Source organism: Aspergillus affinis (genome assembly GCF_023601865.1).
Source record: "Aspergillus affinis strain CMG 70 chromosome Unknown NODE_1_length_919884_cov_86_970707, whole genome shotgun sequence".
NCBI lineage: Eukaryota > Fungi > Ascomycota > Eurotiomycetes > Eurotiales > Aspergillaceae > Aspergillus > Aspergillus affinis.
Genome location: NW_026515782.1, coordinates 383,680 through 404,064, shown reverse-complemented (window position 1 = coordinate 404,064; position 20,385 = coordinate 383,680). Strand labels below are relative to the sequence as shown.

At 47.9% G+C, this 20,385-nt stretch overlaps 5 protein-coding genes across 5 annotated transcripts; 3 read left to right on the top strand and 2 right to left on the bottom strand.

Moving 5' to 3' along the window:
- Nucleotides 1-594: 594 nt before the first annotated feature.
- On the bottom strand, nucleotides 595-1,502 carry KD926_004051 (uncharacterized protein; the record flags this gene model as incomplete). The annotated part of the gene is made up of 3 exons (XM_053095834.1): nucleotides 595-883; nucleotides 964-1,328; nucleotides 1,416-1,502. The coding sequence occupies 3 exons, from the start codon at nucleotides 1,500-1,502 to the stop codon at nucleotides 595-597; spliced, it is 741 nt and encodes a 246-aa protein (XP_052961194.1).
- Nucleotides 1,503-2,619: 1,117 nt separating this feature from the next.
- Nucleotides 2,620-4,790, top strand: KD926_004050 (calcium ion P-type ATPase; the record flags this gene model as incomplete). The annotated part of the gene is made up of 7 exons (XM_053095823.1): nucleotides 2,620-2,633; nucleotides 2,689-3,256; nucleotides 3,375-3,737; nucleotides 3,789-3,886; nucleotides 3,958-4,179; nucleotides 4,264-4,627; nucleotides 4,689-4,790. 7 exons carry the CDS (start codon nucleotides 2,620-2,622, stop codon nucleotides 4,788-4,790), a joined length of 1,731 nt encoding a protein of 576 aa, XP_052961193.1.
- A 4,844-nt stretch (nucleotides 4,791-9,634) lies between these two features.
- KD926_004049 (putative glycosyl transferase family 8 family) lies at nucleotides 9,635-10,615 on the top strand (the record flags this gene model as incomplete). The annotated part of the gene is made up of 1 exon (XM_053095812.1): nucleotides 9,635-10,615. One exon carries the CDS (start codon nucleotides 9,635-9,637, stop codon nucleotides 10,613-10,615), a length of 981 nt encoding a protein of 326 aa, XP_052961192.1.
- Nucleotides 10,616-10,829: 214 nt separating this feature from the next.
- On the bottom strand, nucleotides 10,830-12,499 carry KD926_004048 (glycosyltransferase family 2 protein; the record flags this gene model as incomplete). The annotated part of the gene is made up of 6 exons (XM_053095801.1): nucleotides 10,830-11,100; nucleotides 11,155-11,339; nucleotides 11,390-11,620; nucleotides 11,684-12,007; nucleotides 12,074-12,315; nucleotides 12,376-12,499. The coding sequence occupies 6 exons, from the start codon at nucleotides 12,497-12,499 to the stop codon at nucleotides 10,830-10,832; spliced, it is 1,377 nt and encodes a 458-aa protein (XP_052961191.1).
- Nucleotides 12,500-13,090: 591 nt separating this feature from the next.
- ugd1 (UDP-glucose dehydrogenase) lies at nucleotides 13,091-16,025 on the top strand (the record flags this gene model as incomplete). The annotated part of the gene is made up of 5 exons (XM_053095789.1): nucleotides 13,091-13,130; nucleotides 13,184-13,581; nucleotides 13,642-14,664; nucleotides 15,025-15,164; nucleotides 15,230-16,025. The coding sequence occupies 5 exons, from the start codon at nucleotides 13,091-13,093 to the stop codon at nucleotides 16,023-16,025; spliced, it is 2,397 nt and encodes a 798-aa protein (XP_052961190.1).
- Between the last annotated feature and the right edge of the window lie 4,360 nt (nucleotides 16,026-20,385).

The following is a 20,385-nucleotide window of genomic DNA, read 5'->3' as shown; positions in this document are numbered from 1 at the left end:
TAACAGATTGGGAATTTGCGAATTTTATACAGCCTGGTAAGAAATTGGGCTTTAATCAGCCGAATAATCTAGCTATTCGAGTAACCCATTCGTCATTGGTCTCTGAATAATTACTTTCTAGTATAGAACTAGAAGACTAGAGCATTTTTAAAGGAAGATAGCATAAGTCCTGTAAAGAATACAAACCATTCCGTAGGACTTCGTAATATGAACGTGGTATATAATGGTTTCTGGCGCAAATGGACCTTGGGTTGTGAAAAGTTAATCGGAATGATTATTGCCTCAGATTACACCTTGAACTCCTTGACTATAATAATGCCATCCTAATCCTCTGTGACTTCGCATACGGCTGTATACATTCCTGAGTTCTATTCTTTTTTGCTTTTTGTTTATGAGCGTTGGATATGGCGGAAATACCGCGTGAGGGCTTCCCTTTCCCGATTTAAACAGCATCGTCGATAAAAAGAATAAAACGCCGCGCAGATTTCGGTTGAGAAAGAAAGATATAGAAGTGCATGAAGATATGAAGAGTCAAAGAAGAAAGAGAAGTGGAAAGAGAGCCGAATATAAAATAAATGGAATTCGAAATCTAATCTAGTATACCTGAACTTCGCCATTGTACAAGACAACCTTTCCACCGTACTGCTCCTTAGTTCCCTTCGTGATTAAGTCAATAATGCCAGAGGTCGACTTGTCGACCGTGTCTGGCGCGGATTCCAGACCCCATCCTCTGGCAGCACTGTTGCCCATGTCGGTCTGCACCCAGCCGGGGTCAATGACGAAGGTGTTGAGCCACTCGTCTTCGGCGCTGATTCGCACGGCATACCATGGGAGAATAGACTTGGAAGCCCCATAAGCGGCGCTGGGGATGGGGGGTTGGCGACTAGGGCAGATAGAACACAGTTCGTTAGTAAACTAGGACAGTAGAAAAAGAGCACAGGGAATAGACATGGATATTCTCACCCGAGAGCACCGCCCCCAGATCCCATAATCGCAAAAACAGGCTTAGCAGTTGACTTCTCCAGCAACGACCGAGTCGCCTGGTAGAGCGAGACCACACTTAAGACGTTCACCTCGATGTGTTCGACGATGTCAGCGCGCTTGACCTCGTTCACGAGCGGGAACACCTTGGCGATGCCGGCGTTGGCCACCACGTAATCGATGTGGTCGACGCCCCTGTAGGTGGCTTCCTTGACAGCGTCAAAGGCGGACTGCTCGACCCCGGCGTCATACTTCACGACGATAACGCTGCTGCCCTCGCCCGTGGAGAGCCGAGTGAGTTCCTGGGCAGTTGTGTGTGCGGGATCACGAACGGCTGCCACGACAACCTGCAAGTAAGAGGGGCCATTGAATTAGCGTCGGGAAGGATGATCCTCTTGTCATGATGATGATAATAATAATAATTAATAACTTACATTGTTCGGATTGGCCACGAAGTTCTTGACTAGTCCGAAGCCCAGGCCTCGGTTGGCACCGGTAACGAAGGCGACAGTGGGAGCCATGGCGATACAAGAGGAGGGAGGAAAGTTGGTATGGAAGATATGAATACCAAGAATTGATTAGTGCTAATAATTACATCTGGTCTAGCTATTATCCTTCTCCTTTCCCAAACTGTCTGTGTAAGCTTTTATCGCTGTAGGTAGAATAGCTGCAATATGGCTTACACAGGCTCATTTTTCTAACGATTGCAGTGTATCTGTCGCCACTGGCCAGCATCCCAGGATCCAAATTAGCTGGTAAGCTAGACGGCTGACAGTTTTACCGCTGATTCTTAGAATAGTATCTAAAATCGCTAGCCTTGACACACTGGTATGAGAGCTATTACGAGGTATAGCTTGGTGGAAAGTACTTCCAGCGCGTCGCGGAGATGCATAAACAATACAGTATGTATAAATCTATCAACGATACCGTCAAACAAGAAACTAAACAGTAAATCTAAAGGGCCTGTTGTACGAATTAACCCGATCGAGGTGCACTACAATGACCCCGAATGCATCGACCTGGTCCTCGCGGGTCCATCTAGAAAGACAAACCGGCACTCTAGTCTGGCGAGAAAAACAGGCACGCCCAACTCGATGGTGACGACCGTCGATCATGACTTGCACAGACAGCGCTGAAATACAGTGGTTTGGGACGCTAGTCCTAGATAAGAAGTTGCCCAGGGATTCAACTTGAGGTTCAACTTGGCCGCGGAGAACATCAATCCTTTCCAGAACGTATATTACCGATTCGGTTCTCGTTGTTTTATTATAAAACAAATGTGTATAGTCAATGAGTCTGGGATCTAACCATCATCGACGCGATTACACTAAATTACGTATTGTCATTCGTGTTTTCCTGATATTCAGCTCCTTCAAGTATCTTCACCGTCTCGGCAAAAGATGGTGTAGTGATTATAGATTTTAACCAGGGCATCTGGCGATCCACAACTAAACGTTGGAATTGCAGCACAAGATTCCACTACAAGTGGTCATAAGAAAGTAACCAGCGGTATAGTGATACTATATTCTCGACCAACAAAAAACCATACAATTAATGGTCTAGATAAATTTTCCGCTCCAAAGGGCTGTTCGTGGTAGTGCTGCACAGTTCCTCGGCCGTGCGGTGATGTTATGATTCATGGGCGATGCGAGGTGAGTAGTCATACTCGACCGTGCAAGAACGATCGGGAAAACACTCGGAGCTAAGTCTTACTGTGACGGGTCGCAATCAGGCCAGCGTACTAGGCTCAGGAACACTTTCGGCGTCCGAGGTGATATACACGCTTTCACCATCGATCAAAAACCACTCGCTCCAATCAATTGTTCTCAACCCAGCTGCGTTCGAGAGTGACACTGCCGATGGCAAAGCGACATTTGTCGAATCTAAAACGGAGACGGCATTGCTCTCATTCGCACGAGAGCAACTCGGGCTTGGACTAGTAGGCGAGGAGAGAGCAAACACAAAGATCATGCAGATCTTCCCGTTCGACTCAAGCCGCAAATGTATGGCGGTGGTTATTAAGAGGAATAATAGAAAGTATAGAATGCTGGTTAAAGGAGCTGCAGAGATCTTACTCCGTCAATTAACACAAATCGTACAGGACGCAACCATTGGTCTGGCTGAAGCACCACTCTCCGTGGACAATAGGGTCGCGATGGACACCATTATCACCGACTATGCGTCTCGATCTCTGAGATGTATTGCGCTTGTGCATCGAGACTTCGAAATCTGGTCGCCTCATGAGGCGGTGACGCGCGAAAATGACGGCGAAATGGTAGAGTTTAAACCAATGTTCAGGGATATAACAATGCTAGGCGTCTTCGCACGCCGGAGTTTTTGTCAGGATCGTGACTGGCGACAATATCATCACAGCAAAAGCTATCGCCCAGCAGTGCGGCATCTACACACCTAGTGGTATCGCCATCGAAGGGCCTGCATTCCGCCAGTTAAGCCATGGTAGGATAGTCGAGCTTATTCCAAGGCTGCAGATCATCGCGCAGTCAAGTCCGGACGACAAGAAAATTTTGGTCACCCAGCTCAAGAAACTTGGCGAGACTGTCGCTGTGACTGGGGATGGGACAAATGACGCACAGGGACTTAAGCCCGCCGATGTTGGCTTCGCACTGGGCCTTACTAACACGGAAGTTGCTAAGGAAGCGTCAGATATTATCATAATAGACAACAATTTTGCATCAAGTGTCAAGGCGATAGCATGGGGGCGCAAAGTTAATGACGCCATCAGGAAATTCCTTCAGGTAGACAAACCATGAACTGCTTATAGATCAAAGGTTGATCGTCTTTTTCAGTTCCAAATAACTGTCAACATCACGGCTAGCGTTCTTACCTTTGTTTCCTCTGCTGCCAGTAATAAGGAAGATCCTGTTCTCAGCGCAGTGCAGCTGCTGTGAGTCAACCTCATCATAGACACTTTCGCCGCACTTACACTTGGTATTCTCTCACGATCTTTTAACTTAGCAAGTTGACGAATTCTACTGTAGCAACTGATCTTCCTTCGCCTTACGTGCTCGAGCGCAAACCTGACCCCAAATCCGCGCCATTAATCACCTTGACAATGTGGAAAATGATCATTGGTCAGGCCGTCTATCAATTAGCCGTGACGCTTTTCCTGCACTCTGGCGGCGGATCCAACTTCGTGAATTGGGATAATGGGTCGATGCAGACTGTGGTATTCAATACGTTTGTGTTCATGCAAATATTCAACTAGTATAGGTAAGTACAGGCGTCCCCTTGGTAGAATCACTTACTGACTGATCCCTGCAGCTGCCGCCGGATTGACAATCACCTAAGTATTATGGAGGGCGTCCTAAGCAACAGATGGTTCATCACTATCCAAGTCATCATTATAGGTGGCCAAGTTCTGATCATCTTCCTCGGCCGGAAGGCATTTGCCGTACAACGTCTTGACCAGCCCTCCCAGTGGGCAGTGAGCGTGTTGCTTGGCGCTCTCGCAGTACCAATGGGGATGATGATTCGTTTGGTCCTGGATAAAGTCATCCCTAAGATCATTTTATATATTTGGCCCCGCGCAAGCAGTCCTGGGCTGGATGTCTCTGGCGAAAGCCACCACTACGAGGGGGATATGACGATGGAGGAAACCCGCGACCAGCAGGCGTCCATGAAGAAGGTCCGAGGAGGACGACTGAGGTATATAACACACAAAAACCCGCAAATTTTTTTTCATCCAGTCTCGCGGTCGCTCACGTTTCCCACATTCCCCGACGCCTCCTAAGCTGCTCACGGTGGCTGAAGCTACGGCGGCCGACGGCAACACTGTGGATGGTGATTAGGCTTCTCCTCCCGCATCTGAGCGGACACCTCTTATCAGCGGCAGTGGAACGGGTTAGAGACTGATGCAGGTGTCGATATCTGACTATCAGCATCTCTATCCTTGCGGGTATTGTGATCATGTATGCTTTGCCATCGTTATGCGGATGTACGACCTTCTGGCTAGTGATTTCTTCACATGGCGTTCGCCTACTTGTTGGACTGCTGTTATGTACAAGCTGAGGAATGCTGATACCTGATGCTACTTCGCCCACAGCTAGCAAGGAAGGTCTAGATTTAGTACGCTATCCTGGGAACTTTATGATATTATGCTTCGGAGCAATGTCCTCTATAATCTAGATGTGATCGGCGTCTTTGGGTGACCAAATCTCTTGTAGGAGTAAGTACCGATGAGATGACAATTAGTAGCGTAGTTAAATTTACACACCCCATGCCACTACTGTGGACAGTATTAAACCATACGGTTGACACGTTTGTACTGTCGTACTAATGGCAGAGCCTTTATTGCATACGTAAGGTACAGGCGCGCGAAATGGGATAAACACGACAACAATAGGACATACTAGGCGTGCACCGGATCAATGTTTCTCACGTCTGTTCTGCATGTCTTTATTGTGCGCTTGAACACTCTCTTTACAACCAGCGTCAACCTTTCCGCTCTCAGTATTAGGTCCCTCTCGATAGTTCTTAAGACTGTAGTACTGGTGGTGTTTGCCATCATTCTTTTCTGTCTCAGTGGATGTGTTGGGTTTTGATGGCACTTCGTCATTAGAAAAGTTAGTAGAACATATTCTGATGAACTGAAACCAGCCAGCTGGACTAACTGGTCCCGGTATAGACAAACTAACCCCTGCCTGCGCCTTCGGCCGCCTTACTGTTGACTTCCTTTTCTACTCCGCTTGCGTCGTTATCACGAGATTGCCTTATGTCACTATAAGAACGGATGGTTGGATAGATATGGACGGTAGAACTCAAGGACGAATGCTGCATCTGAAAGGTCGTGCATATGTTAGGTAGTCGACGACTCATCTGCATCTCCGATATGTATACTTCGTCGATAGTCGGGGAAATAGGATGATTTGTCACAGCTGTGAGATGGAGTTGTGTCCTATTTTGCAAATCTTCAGTATCTTGCCAGTATCTTGAGGAACACTTGGTGGCGAATCTGTAGGTGCAGACCTAACGTGATGTATGGGTCATCTCGAACTTGGACTTCTCAATATTCTGCTGACCAAAGGAAGAGCATCAGATGACCGTTATAGAGCTCAAACGCCCCTATGACGTACGTAGTTCGCCACTGGGGAAATGTGGTTCGTGTTTTGAAACGAGGCTGGTGACGCCAGAAATAGGGCCGCAACATCGGAAATAATTCTATGACCACTCATAGATGAAGCAAGTTGATTGTAGTTGATTGTAAATCAACTTGCTTCTTAAGATGTATACATAGCCTCATGTATACCCTCTAAGAACAAGAATTCAACTTTTCTCTGAACTACAACAGTTCGTCTTGGAATGAACCAGTCTCCAAAATTGGAGAAACCCAAGATTCGTGTGAAGCATATTAGTGACATTTTCTAGTCTTCTTGCATTTACTAATGACCATGGTACGCCAAAGCCCGTAACCGCTCTTTTATGACCTAGAACAATGGCACGGTAATAGATAGTCGATCCAACTATCTCGCGAAACGTATCAGGAGAGGGAAAAGTATCTATTTAAATTAAGCTGATTAGACGGGATGTACGCATCACTAAGTAATTTAATACCTGATGGGATCGATATAGAGTCTCTCTTTGCGGTCTAGCCGTCTGACTCCTAGACACGACAGGATGGAATTTACATGTGATTCAGAAACAGCCATCAATAATAATGACACTCCAGGCCATTTCCCTGCTTGCCGATTAAATTTATGGAATTGTAGTCTGAAACTTATACCTGGAGTCAGTCCGACTCAGAGAGAGAACGTCCTGAGAGGGTATATAAGACCCATTCAGCTAAATTCCTATCCGCTGAAGCCTATCTTTAAAGCCCCACTCAATTCGAAGCTTGCTTGGTTGATAGGCGTAAGTAAGGGGGCCATTCTTAAATGCGGATGGGATGCAACAGCATCGTCAATCGACCGGACCCTTGAGAGAAGTTTCAACCATCCTTCCTGCGGTGGTTGGATTTGAGCAATTAGAAACCGAGTTTGAACCTCATTACAATATCTTTTGGCAGGCATAGTGGAAATCCTCTGGTTTACTTGGAGGAGATTACACACCAATCACCCTTGGGAGATGCTTCCTGAGGATCGTTGGTGAGTAGTCTTTTAAAGTATTTCTTCAGACACTATTTCTCCACAAAGTCAGAGAATATTTTTTCAATAATTAATGGTTTCCCTTCGAATTTTAAACCAAGACCGTCCCCCGCCACTCATGCCAGAGAAACAGCGCCCTCCATTTCTCTGATCTAACGTGTTTACTGCCCTTTCGAACCCAGTTATGCCCTTTGAAAGTGCGGCATAACACTTTCGTTACCATTTGTGTGAAACGAGGCTGGTGATGGCCAAGAATAAGAAAACAACATCGGAAATGATTCCATGTTCACTCATAGAAGCACCATTACATGCTACTTGCTTCTCAAAACATATGTATAACTTCGTGTATACCCTCTTAGAACATTATAATTCAACTTTCCGTGAACTATAACAGCTACTAAGCTACTAATACTAACATGGATGGTGTCATATGACTACAAAGCGCCTCAAGGGATGACCCAGCTACTAAATCCACAACACACACCATATCTTAAAACCATGGTCGTCAGAGATAAATAGTATCAGCAGATAAGATCATGTGCCCCATTATTAACATGGTTGCTTTCATGAAATGTTGATCTAGCTAAGGCTTTCAGGACCGTGACTCATTGTGACCACCCGATCAACTTGCTTTATCTATGAGTGACCATGGAATTATTCCCGATGGTGCGGTCTTATTCTAGGCCTTCACCAGCCACGTTTCACAACAATCGTCAATCTGCTCTGGTTCGCAGTTGCGGGCGTGTTCCAATAGTTCTCGAAAGCCACTCCGGTTCGTCATCGATAATGGGCTGCTTAACTAGAGTACGTGTGTCTGCAGTATGCGGGGAGATCTATGTTGCTGCGCAGAATGGTGACCAGAAAGACAACCATAGGGATACCACCGCTAGATGGACCAGGGCGGAATTAGAGAAGAGGTCAGTTGGGGGAACAAAGGGATTGAAAGCTCAACAAAAGCATAAGCGTATAAGTGTATAGTCCAATACGTTAGATTATAACCTGGTTTCCCTCGTAAGACTTTTGCCTACTACGCTGAATATTTAGGCAAGGTATTGCTGATTCAAGGGACGTAGGCACGATCGGCCCAGCTTTTTGCTGCAGAGGCGGTATGACGGGCGCAATCAGCGAATGAGTGAGTGACCATGCGAAATTGCGGTCAGTTCTCATATTTTCCCCCCTTCTGGATTCACATATCGGATTTTACTTTTTGACAAACTGAGGGAGTGGTCAAATACCACTAACTAGGACGCTTCGGGATAGGCTTTTTCATCGTTCACCCAATTTCTCCCCAGTATGGTGTCATAACACGCCATAGTTCGATTTATATAGACCCCTGAGATCGCTCAACCGATCTCAACAACCTCAATCAATCATCTGATTCTATTGGACATGTTCAGTACTAGCCAGTACATCAATTCCTCATCCTGACACTTTTCTCTATGTGATATGTCGTGCGGGTCCGACTATCCTTATAGCCTGCAATTAACAAACCATCTTTGAATTACTCGTCGTGATACAAGAACTTCTATTGCTATGCGACGTACCAGCTCTTGTGATAATGCGTCTTTGGTATTCATATAGAAACGGATCCTTGGGACAAGGAGAAATTGAGACACGCTGGTGACGGTTTACCCACCAAGAACATGTGGGTAACTTTTAGATGATCTGTATGTGGCGGACTGAGCGCCGATCCATTAATAAATCAGCATTCTACTAACCTGGTGAAACCTATGCATCAAGCGACCTAGCAGGACCTTTGCCAAATGAAGTAACCTATTTCCAAACTTCCGCCGCATAAGACCATACAGAGTCCACAAATGCCGAGATGGCCCAAAACGTGGTGCTGCACCAACAGCAGCATCAACACACATAGAGCGAAACCCAAACCTACATCGAAATCCATACCGATCCAACTCACCTGCTGCCCCATAAAGGGCGGCCCACAGGTAAGCAGCGCTGGGGGTTTGTAGAACGTTGGCCATGAACAAGTTCAGCATATCCGGGATCATCAATTCCAGACAGGTGAATGTGGCGTGGCGCTATTTGCTGGTTCCTATGCCGTATGAATCCTCGCGGACATGATCGTTATGATCTTTGTAACAAGGATACAGGGATTATCCTAGTTGCGATACCGATAACTTCCGATATCCTGATATAGCCTATGTGCGGTCTTGGGCGGATCCTGTTCAGTTACACTGAGACCTCTACGTAGTAACACGGGTACTGGTATGCTTGAATGTTTGCGCCGTTTACACCAGACCGTAAATTACTGGATTCGCTCTCAGTGGCTGAGCCCATATCATGCTGCGGGGCTTGTCGGGCTATGTCGGAAACCAGGTGTTGAGGAGTCAGTCTTCAGATCTATCACACATTCAAGATGGCCAACCCAGTTATTGGGAAGATGTATCACATGTGGGCCGCCGATCTATTGGGTCACGAGATGTCTAAGAGATAGGTACTTCCCTCCTACTGAAAGTCTGTCAACACCATACCTCTCTTCAATTCCAACTACATCTGGGTGCCCTCACCCAGGAAATGCATCACTGCACGAAATGAATCGAACTTTCAAGTGGACGAGTGCGTTAGCTGTTATAGCACTGACCCTATCATGGCTACACAACATCCAGACCCGTCGATTTGGTCTTGTTAATCGCGAGAAGGCCATATACGCGACCTACCTCAGCAAACCCTCCGAAACCCTCAACTACCTCTCAGAATTCCACAACTCCAGCGACCCATACTTTGATGCTGCCCGCATTCTTACCTACCAGGTGCTGCACGCCCCCGAAACAAGGACGAGACTGGATATTGAATTTGTCATCTTCGTCCACGAGAATGTTGACCCAGAGAAGAAGGACCGCCTGCGGCGCGACGGCGCCCATCTCATCGAGTGGAAAGATTTCAGCGTGGACTGGGTGCGGCCGAAAGACGCACGGTGGACACATATCATGACCAAACTACGCCTGTGGCAGATGGTTCAGTACGATCTGGTCCTCTTTCTGGACGTCGACACCGTCTTGAGTAGACCCCTGGATGACATCTTCAGTGCACCGGAAATTTACTCGCGGGCGCCAGTTCTTAGCCAGTCCCACCACCACGAAATAGATGTGCCACCTCCAGGGAGCTATTTCATAGCTGGCCTACCTCAGCTGCGAACCAATCATTCGGCACACCCGTCGCGCGTCCCCGAAGATTTCTGGGATTGGTTTACCATCAACTCCGGATTTATGGTGCTGAAACCATCACTGGACGTGTTTCGATACTTCGAAGCCGTCCTGAAAGTCACCAACAGCTTTGACGGCAGCATCGGAGACCAAAGCGTGTTGAACCATGTATTTTCCCCTTTTGGTCCAATGCCATGGGTAAAACTAAATCTCACCTGGAATATCCAATGGCCGTGCCCAGAAGATATTCGTTCGGGTGCCTATGCGTCCTTTCACGAAAAATGGTGGGCGCAGATGCACTGGGAGACTAATGCATACTTTCTCTCCTGGTACTGGCGTATGGTAGGCTACTATGACAGCATTGAGTAGGACTCAGCGGTGAATTGGCCTCTATAATTGGACTGGTTTATGTATCTATCTTATGTGGACTTTGGTTACACGAGTCAAGGGCTCATTGAACCTCTACCGTCTTTGCTTGGAACATCTGTCGTCAAACGGGCCCATCTTGAATGCTGCCATGGCTGCCCGCCTCCAATAGCGATATCCTTCTACCTCCACTAAGCGACGTGGATCAGACATCTCTCTAGGCTTTTTCAATGACACAATATCCCGTGGATGGAACGAGCAATGAGCTAACGAGTGCGACTGCTTGAAGGACGTGGGCAAAAGGCGACAAAATAATCGACACGATGGCATGACCAACAATGTTTATGATCGACACATCTGTCATGCTGAGGTCCTGAAGGACGCTCGCCACAGCGAGAATATGGATTGTTGTTGCGTCGTTAAACAACATCCAGTACCAGTACCAGGAGGGAGCGACAATACGAATCCCGAGGATACCGATCACAGGACTATCCTTTTGCATTAGTAGTCACCACTGGAGCATGATGGGGAGCGTAACCTACACCATGAGGGCGGCTAGTCCGCTCAAGCCAGCCGCAATCAAGGCCAAACGCACAGTTATTCGATCCATACTCCAAATTCCTGTGTACCATCTGCGACGCTGCCGCCAGAAGTCCATCAGGCTGACGGGTGGCTGTTCGCGAAAGAGTGCGTGCACCCATTCGAACTTGAATCCATGCTGGGCCGCCTGTATCATGATCAGCCATAGAACTCTGTGCAGCGGAAGAAGAAACCTACGTGATAGCCGAACCAGTAATCCTCGCACATATTATCCGTGTCCCACCCGATGCGGTTTTCCACCTCTCCATTGATCAGCAACCAGGAGCCATGGATCCAACCTAGAAAGGGCCGTTTGAGCGTTTTGAAGGGGAGCTGGAAGCGACCATAGTCCTCTGCTAAACGAACAATCTCCGTGGCTGACAGGAAGGTATTGGTCCAATGATTGACTGAGGTATAATAGATGGTGCCCTATGATAGTCAGCAACGGGATGGTCATGATGATCGTACCGAAGTGCGAGGAAGACAGCGTACATTTCCAATATCCGCTGTGCCTCGCTCAATAAAGTCCAGTGAAGCATCCAGGACGCGCTCATCAATCTCAGATTCCTCGTCAAGATGCAAGACCCAATCCTCCTTGGATAGCTTGTATTTCTGACGAAAGTGTTCGAGCGCGCGGGCTTTGTACAGAGCTCGTTGCGATGGAACATTCTTCGGCACCTGGTCCACGATAATGTACGACGGTAGCTGCGAACGGAACTCGGCACCATTGTTGTTGTCGACGAGGACGTGAAATCGTATTGCAGGATGGTGACGTTGGCTGAGTGAGTCCCAACAGCGGGCCGAGTTAATTGCTGTCTGTAAATGACTCGAGGATAAGCAATGAGCTGGGGTCCTTTCTTATTGGATCAGATAAGACCATACCTGCACGTTGGTACCTTTGGTGACGAGACAAATCCTCAGCGTTCCGAGGCGCCTTTTCTTTGGCCCCTTGGTATGCTTCAATGGTTGCATGGGTAGACACAGACCGAGGGTATTGGCATATGGAGGAAACTGCATGAAGAAGAAAAATGCAGTAGAAGCAGCATGGACGGTTGCCGACCTGGTCCACACCTCGTCTGTAACATCCGCATAGTAGCCCGTATAGTCGACCAGCCTCTTCAGCCCTGCCAGGCATAGTCAACAACAGCAAAAGAGCCAATCACATAGGGAATCGGGCGCTTTACCATAGAAGGTGAGGAGCAAGGTACAGGGAAACACTATAAAATTGTACTGGAGTATAGCATAGATGCGATTGGAATGTTTCCATGCAGGTCCATGGCCATTTGGGTCAGATTCGTCAATAATCATAGTGATGAGATTTGTTTCTTTGAAGAAACTGTAAAGCTGTGTACAAATCAGAGGAAATCTATTTAAGATATATGATTGAATTTTCAAAATCTTACTGGTGTGACTGGGGGCTGGGATGCGCGAGATTCACATGTATAGTATATCCCTGCATCATTGGACTCGGGTTGGGCGTGGGATGAAGGAAGGAAAAAGACAAATAGGGAAAAGGAACAGGATGACGCATCGTGCATAAGCCTTGGGAATTAGATTCGATAATTCACACCATTCTGTCCTACATGAGATATACCTATTGTTTTGGCGCTTCTGCATGAGATATGTCTTCGGGAAACTCAGGCAGAAGATGGGTCTCGAACACACTGGAGCTGAGGAAATACTACGTAACTCCGAGGAGATATGACACATCATTAATCTATGTATCAGTCAGAATTACATCACATACTCTGGGAGCCTTCCATAGAGCCCGCCTAGTTCCGACTCAAGCAAGTGGAGAAGAGATACGGAGGAGCTTCACGCAGTGGACCGGGCAGTTTGGCTATATAAGGCGTCATCATGCTAGAATGTCTATATTTGTTCCAAGAACAGGACTTCAAAATGGTTCAAACCATTGCCTGTATTGGGGCAGGATTTGTAGGTGAGTGAATTCAAGACACCCGTGTTCCATTTCCAGCATCTAACGACTACCAGGTGGTCCGTTAGCAGTCGTGATAGCATATAATTGCCCAGGTATCCGGGTAATAGTAGCTGATGCGAACGCAAGTCGCATCAATGCATGGATCAACGGCACTCCCCCGTTCTATGAGCCGGGTCTAGATGAAATGCTGGCGACGGTGCAACGTCGTGAAACATCGGCGCTCAACCTGGAATTCAACACAGCAACAGAAGATACTATCCAACGGGCAGAGCTCATTTTCCTATGCGTCGACACTCCAACCAAATCCTTTGGGGAGGGCCGAGGGTGCGCGGCGGACCTGACCAGTATCCAACGGGTCGCTCGAATGATTGCACGGGTGGCGACAGGAGACAAGATCATTGTGGAGAAATCTACAATTCCATGTGGCACCGCCGAGATGCTGCACAAGTTGGTACGAGTAGAATCACGCCCCTGCTCCCCTTGTAGCCGCTCAACTGACACTGGATATTAGCTGAGAGCTTGTGGATCACCCGAAGCACGCTGCGAGGTTCTCTCCAACCCCGAGTTCCTGGCAGAGGGAACCGCCATTGAGAACCTGCAAAGACCTAGTCGCGTGCTGATCGGATGTGCGCAGACCCAGGCCGGTAGGCGAGCGGGAGATCTACTCGCAAGTATCTATGAAACCTGGGTCCCATCATCATCGATTTTACGTGTTGATACCTGGGCGTCTGAGCTGGCCAAACTAGCCTCCAACGCAATGCTTGCGCAACGAATCAGCAATATCAACTCGCTGAGCGCCATATGCGAGGTGGCCGGCACCATAGTGAGCATTGATTCTGTTGCGACAGCCTGTGGTCTGGATCCGCGCATCGGGCCACATATGCTACGCGCGGGTCTCGGTTGGGGAGGCGGCTGCTTCCAAAAGGATATTCTGTGTCTCGTGTATATTGCTCGCAGTCTACACCTGCACGATGTGGCCGACTACTGGCAATCCGTGATTACAATGAACGAATCTCAACAGAATCGATTCCTGCAGCGGATCATCGCCTTCATGTATGGGAATGTCTCGGGGCGCTCTATTGCGGTTCTGGGAATGGCATTCAAAGAGAATACATCCGATACCAAGAACTCACCCGCAATCACGGTGGTCAGGGGACTCCTAGAAGAGGGGGCGAAGGTTTCCGTTTATGATCCTAGGGTTCGACTAGAGGATATCCAATTAGCAGTGGGCGAAGTAGACACCACACAGCTTCAGGTCTGCCAGTGTCCGTACGAGGCATGTTCTCTCGCCGATGCCATTGTTCTGGCGACGGGATGGGATCAGTTCCAAACGCCTCCCGGCGAGAGCATGCTCAACCACGGACCCCCAAGCTCCCAGCCAGACAGATCAGGCTGGTTGGACTGGCCTCGCATTGCGCATGCCATGGAGCAGCCCAAATTTGTTTTTGACGGGAGGAACTTCCTTGACGGCGCATTTCTGACCAAGTTAGGCTGTCGATATGTGCGAGTGGGGAGCTCCACTGTATGGAATGGGGTGAGCCAGCCGCGTGTGGCGCCCTGTGAAAATTCATAGAAGCAGGTATAATTGGGGCTATTTGCGGAGGGCCTAGATTAGCTCTTATGCATCCAGGCTGTGACGAAATGATGTGTCGCAGCCCCACAGACAGTCGGTGAGCCGACCTCATTATCAATCGCATTCGATTTGAAGCATCTCCCCTACCTCGCGAGTGTTGCTCCCTCTCACTCACAATTCCTGTGCCCATACCCTCCATACTCGTATCCCTTACCACCATAATGGAAGAGAAACCTCCTTCGCTCGGGAAACCCGTCCTTGTAACCGGGGTAAGCTTTCCTACTCGCTTTGATACCGAAACTTTGACTTAATCAACGGTAGGCTGCCGGGTTCCTGGGATCCAACATGGTCGACTACTTGCTTCGCCAAGGTGTAATGGTAATCGGAGTTGACAACTACTCGACTGGAAGCACATCGAACCTATGCCACATTCTAAACAGTCCACTGTTTACCATGATTCGGTGCGTGCAACCATGCCAAATTGCGTTTTCCCACATTTACTGACAAAGGCTTTCATATAACGCAGACACGATATCCAGACTCATCTACCTGATCTACCACCGCTTCAAAGCATCTACCACCTGGCCTGTCCTGCTAGCCCCCCTCAATACCAGAAAGATCCAGTCGATACACTAGACACCGCATACCTCGGAACTCGCAACCTTCTATCCTTAGCCCAAAAGCAGCGCTGCCGAATCCTCCTCTCCAGCACCTCTGAAATCTACGGCTCACCCCAGGTACACCCACAACCCGAATCCTACTGGGGACACGTCAATCCATACGGCCCGCGAGCCTGCTACGACGAGGGCAAACGTGCCGCCGAAGGCCTAGCATGGGCATTCCAACAAGCACCGCGTAATGTCGACGTGCGTATCGCACGTATCTTCAATACGTATGGTCCTCGTCTGGCCCCGGAAGACGGCCGCGTGGTATCCAACTTTGTGGCCGCGGCGCTCGACAATAAACCCCTTATCATTACCGGTGATGGGTCTGCTACCCGTTCATTCCAGTACGTGGATGATTGTGTCCGCGGTCTCGTCACACTTATGGAGGCGGACTCAGTGCCGGGACCCGTAAATATTGGGAACGATGTGGAGGTTACTCTCACTGAACTGGCGAATACTGTGGGTCGTGTCGTCAAACAGGTGACCGGGTGTAAGACAACATCCATTGAATATCGGTCTAGTCCGGTGGATGATCCACCCAAGAGACGGCCGGATTTGACACTTGCGAAGAGAACTTTGGGATGGGCCCCGGTCATCTCGCTGAGGGAGGGGCTGATACATACTGTGCGGTGGCAGCTGGCTGAGAAGGCGAAATAGAGGTTTCCAAGTATGACATGCAAGGTTGATAAACCATAGGACGAAATATCCCTTCGAAGGGTGTCATGGTTGAGTTTTTGGCGCGGTCGGTAGTTCGGAACTGCATAACCAGAAGGCCTATATTTAGTCTACTACTCCGTAGTGGTTCTATTCATTCATCCGGCGAGCTCGCCCCTGAGGGATATACTTCAGACGTCCTAGCATATCCCTCTTAGCCCATTGATAGTTCCATCTATATCAATCGACAACCGGTTTCCACGCGTGTGGAAGCAATGATATGACCTGTACACCCTTGGATCAAGGTTTTCATCGTGAGGGAAAGAGGTGTCACTTTTTCACAGAGGTGTGATATGTCATATGTACCATGATCTGCGTTATGATGTGCCCAGTCTTGGGAGCATTTGGCACGGACTAAAAGTGGGTTACCTATATCTACTCGGTACTATCGTCACTTTTCAGCTATCCAAGCCCATCCAACGAAAAACTCGAAGTGTACCACCAATCAACACCACCATCTCCATCCACTTCCCTTTGACGCAAAGACCACCAAGATGCGTCCTTCCGTATTGTCCGCGTTCTTCCTTAGTGCTGTCCTGTCGGGTGTGATGGCAATCCCAATTGATCGAATGCGTTCTTTTGCTCTGGAAACCTTGACCCCAATGATACTAACAGAATGTCCACGCTAGGTCGGAACCAAGACAATGCTCCCTTGTCACATTGCGTATCGAACTGTGTCTATCATGAAGCCATCCAACCCTCCGGAGATGACGAACAGCAAAGTGAAGGACAAGGAGGTTTGAACAACGTGCTTGGGGGAGGGGTCAATGACATCTCGGGGACTCTCTTCGCTCCTGTGAATGGGGCTCTTGGGAACTGAAAACATCGCAGCTTGTATCTATGCCTGCGGTATGGCATGCAAAGTTCACAGCTGTCATTGGTGTATTGTTCTTGGACTACAGAGGCAGCGCGGGAAAGGCAGGCAGGCAAGCAAGTCGCCAAACTCACTCTTTTGGTGTTTCCTTATTTCTCTGTATGATTTCCACCTACACTCTTTGAATTTGGATAGTTTGGATACATTACTTAATTTAACAACTCTGATCCTAGTTTTTAAATTCACCGGAAGGGAACTTTAAACGAGCGCTCTTTCGCCGTGTGTCTGATGGGATGTGCATCTTAGTGTTCACGGGGAGATTTTTTATTGCACAAGGGACCCCACACAATATATCTCCAAGTATCCAAGAACATTTCCCGGGAATCTTGGATCTTTGACAGCTTTCCGTATCCCCATCCACCTGCATACAAGTTATGCAAGAACTAAGAATGAAAGGGTGAAAGCTGCATTGCATTGGTCGTCCACGAACATACGCCTAGAGGTGATATGGTGCAATGAACTGGGCTGTCGGGTATGTGAAACTCCAGGATCAAACCATTTCCAGAGACAACAATAAGTTCCGGTGCCAGCAAACCTAGATTCAATGGAGGATTTGACGATTGTATCTGATGTTATGTTTCGGATACGGACATGAGCCCTGCAGAGATGTCAAGCTCGCTAGCATATCTAGGTTACTCTATAGAACGCACTCAATCAAGGAAGTAGATTGCGACGTCTTCTTACCCTCAGTACACGTTGAAATCAAGCATGAGTTCGGTACACATCATGACACGGCGTCCATCAGCTCTGACGCGAATGGTTACACCCTATTTGAGCCTCGCTATCTTGAAGCCTCTCGCATCCGACCACCAAGTAGCCTCGCCAAAGGTAAATTACAGTTTAGTAGCAGTGATGAGAAAAACAACATCTGGCGAAAGACAACCTTTTTCGCACATCACTTCAGCTTGCACTTCTCCAAGCCACCCAACCTCTGCACCAACAGTACGACCTGCACCATGGACGACTTTAGCTCTCAAGGCGGCCTGGCCAAGCGTCCACGCGTGTCCTTTTGCCTATCTCCGGCTCTGGATACCGCAACAACCTTGAGGCGTCCAAGGGTCTAGACACCCGAAAATACCAGGAACCAAATTTGGGACAGAGCGCCTATAAATGCATGTAATATGTACATAATTGAAAACAGTTATCGAAAACTAACTATGCAGCATCATTATGGTCCCCTATACGACAGGGCTCCATTGTGGTAACAGAAATCTGATGGCCGTTCGAAGCCATCCAGTGAGTTGCGTCTCAAGCGATTGTGGGCGTGTTTCGTCAGCGCCGACGCAAAGGCAGGGATGAAACCGACTATAGAACGCCTTCAGGCACATATTTTAAAGCATTGGATCATCTGCCACACCTTAGCGAGGGACCACCCCTTCTGGTCCTGTTGTGCGGCGGCCACAATTCCGGAGGGCAGTTATCCGTCACCGTTCAAAATATTAGCAAAGTATGGGCCGGATTGCTTATTTGACATGGAGGTCATTCGCCCTTCCCTCTAGATCCGTGGCAAACGGTCCCCTGGGAGTTGATCGCCACCGCCGAAGCCGATATGCACGAGTTGCAGGAGACCGGCTGTCACTGATGTTAGGAGTCAAACCGGAGATTACAGGGGATGCGAGTGAACCGAATGGAAGAGCACAAACCCTTGAGTTTGTTAGAGCCGTCATCGCGTTTGTAGTGGAGACGGGACGATTGGTCCCTGAAAGGGAAAGGGGAAGAAGATCTAAATCAGAGACCGCGCGTGTGGTAACGCTGTTTAATGTACATTTCCTTCGGAGCGGTGCTCACTAGCTAGGGGGCTACATACGGCCCAAGGCCGTGAAAAGCCTGATGAGATAACACCTAATCTATCTATCAGTCAACAGAGTGCTCCCCATAATACCGAGTCTATTGTTGATTCTGATTTTGTCCGACCAATCTTACCCTCAAATCCTATACCTACTTCTCTTGAAAGTGTCCGCCCTGATCGCATCAATCGCTACGTGATTTACTCCAATATGACGAGCAACGACTATATCAAGTGGTGGTTACAAACTGATTTTGGCAAGAAAAAACGGCTGCGATGGGATTCACGGCATTCATCTGAGGTTTGGAATCACTTTAGTCAAGTGGCTAAGGCTCAAGATGGTACACCGAAGGTCATGTGTAAATACTGCAAGGGAATCTTAGATCACCCAGGGCTTGGAAATGGGACTTTAACTATGAAAAAGCATATCAATACATGCAACAAGCAATCAAAGAGTCAACAGATCCAAAGCTTTATGCGAAAGGCAAGTACAACTACTTATCAGATAATATATGTAATATATTCTAATCTTAATAGGCACCAAACCCCCAGCTAGTAACAACATTCAGCCAACAGGACTGGGAGACTAGTCTATTGCGATTTATAACTGAGTCACGGTTACCTTTCCAGCTTCTTGAATACCCTGGATTTCACAACCTGATTTCAATAGCCCAACGTGCGTCAAAGCAGCTCGAAATTCCTTCTGCAAAAACAGCCCGGCGCCGGTTACAAAGTACTGTTTCTGAACGCCATCAACAAGTTCTCCAGAAACTTCCGAAAGATGGTAAAATCCCAATTGCACTTGACTGCTGGACATCTCCTTTGTCACTGGTTACTTTATCGATGATGATTGGAACTATCGCGAAGTGCTTCTTGGATTTGAGCCACTTCATGGGCCGCATTCTGGTAGTTATCTCAGCTCTGTTCTCCTCCAGCTGTTAGAGAGATATAACCTAACAGGCCGAGTACTTACTATTATTACTGATAATGCATCAAACAACAATACATTGATGGTAACTATTCAGGAAGCTATTCAATCACTGGGTCTTCATGATAGTACAGCAATTATTTGAGTTCCCTGCATTGCTCATGTGATTTAACTGAGCTTGAAACAGCTCCTTGGCCAGGTGAAAGCGAATCCGAAGAATGATACTACTGAGCTACAATAGACCGAGTCCCAGGATCAACTTGTTCGATCAAGGCATAATAAACGGGAGATTATTGATACTTTAAATAAGGTTAGTTATAATACTAGTCCTATCAGTAGTATATAACGGATCCTTCCCGCGCCGCGAAGGAAGCAAATCTGGGCCAAAAGCGGGGAAAAGCCACTCTTTGGACACGCTACTCCGTACCGGAGGACACGGTAAATCGGCGGTATTTCAGACACCTGCATTTGACACCTTTCGACTTAAAGTCGTAGAGAACGGTAACACTCTATGAACCCCACTTTTCCTCGTGATGTTGCAGGAGGTTTACAATGTACTCGCGTTAGTAGCTTGGTCATAAGCACTTATGCATACTTGATACTGTTACCAGTCTAGTTTTACGTACTTGAAATGCCCCAGGCCTCCCCCTTTCGCTCTATGCTGTACCGTACCCAATCACCTGACGCACGTTTTTCGGGTTCAATAACCATGAAG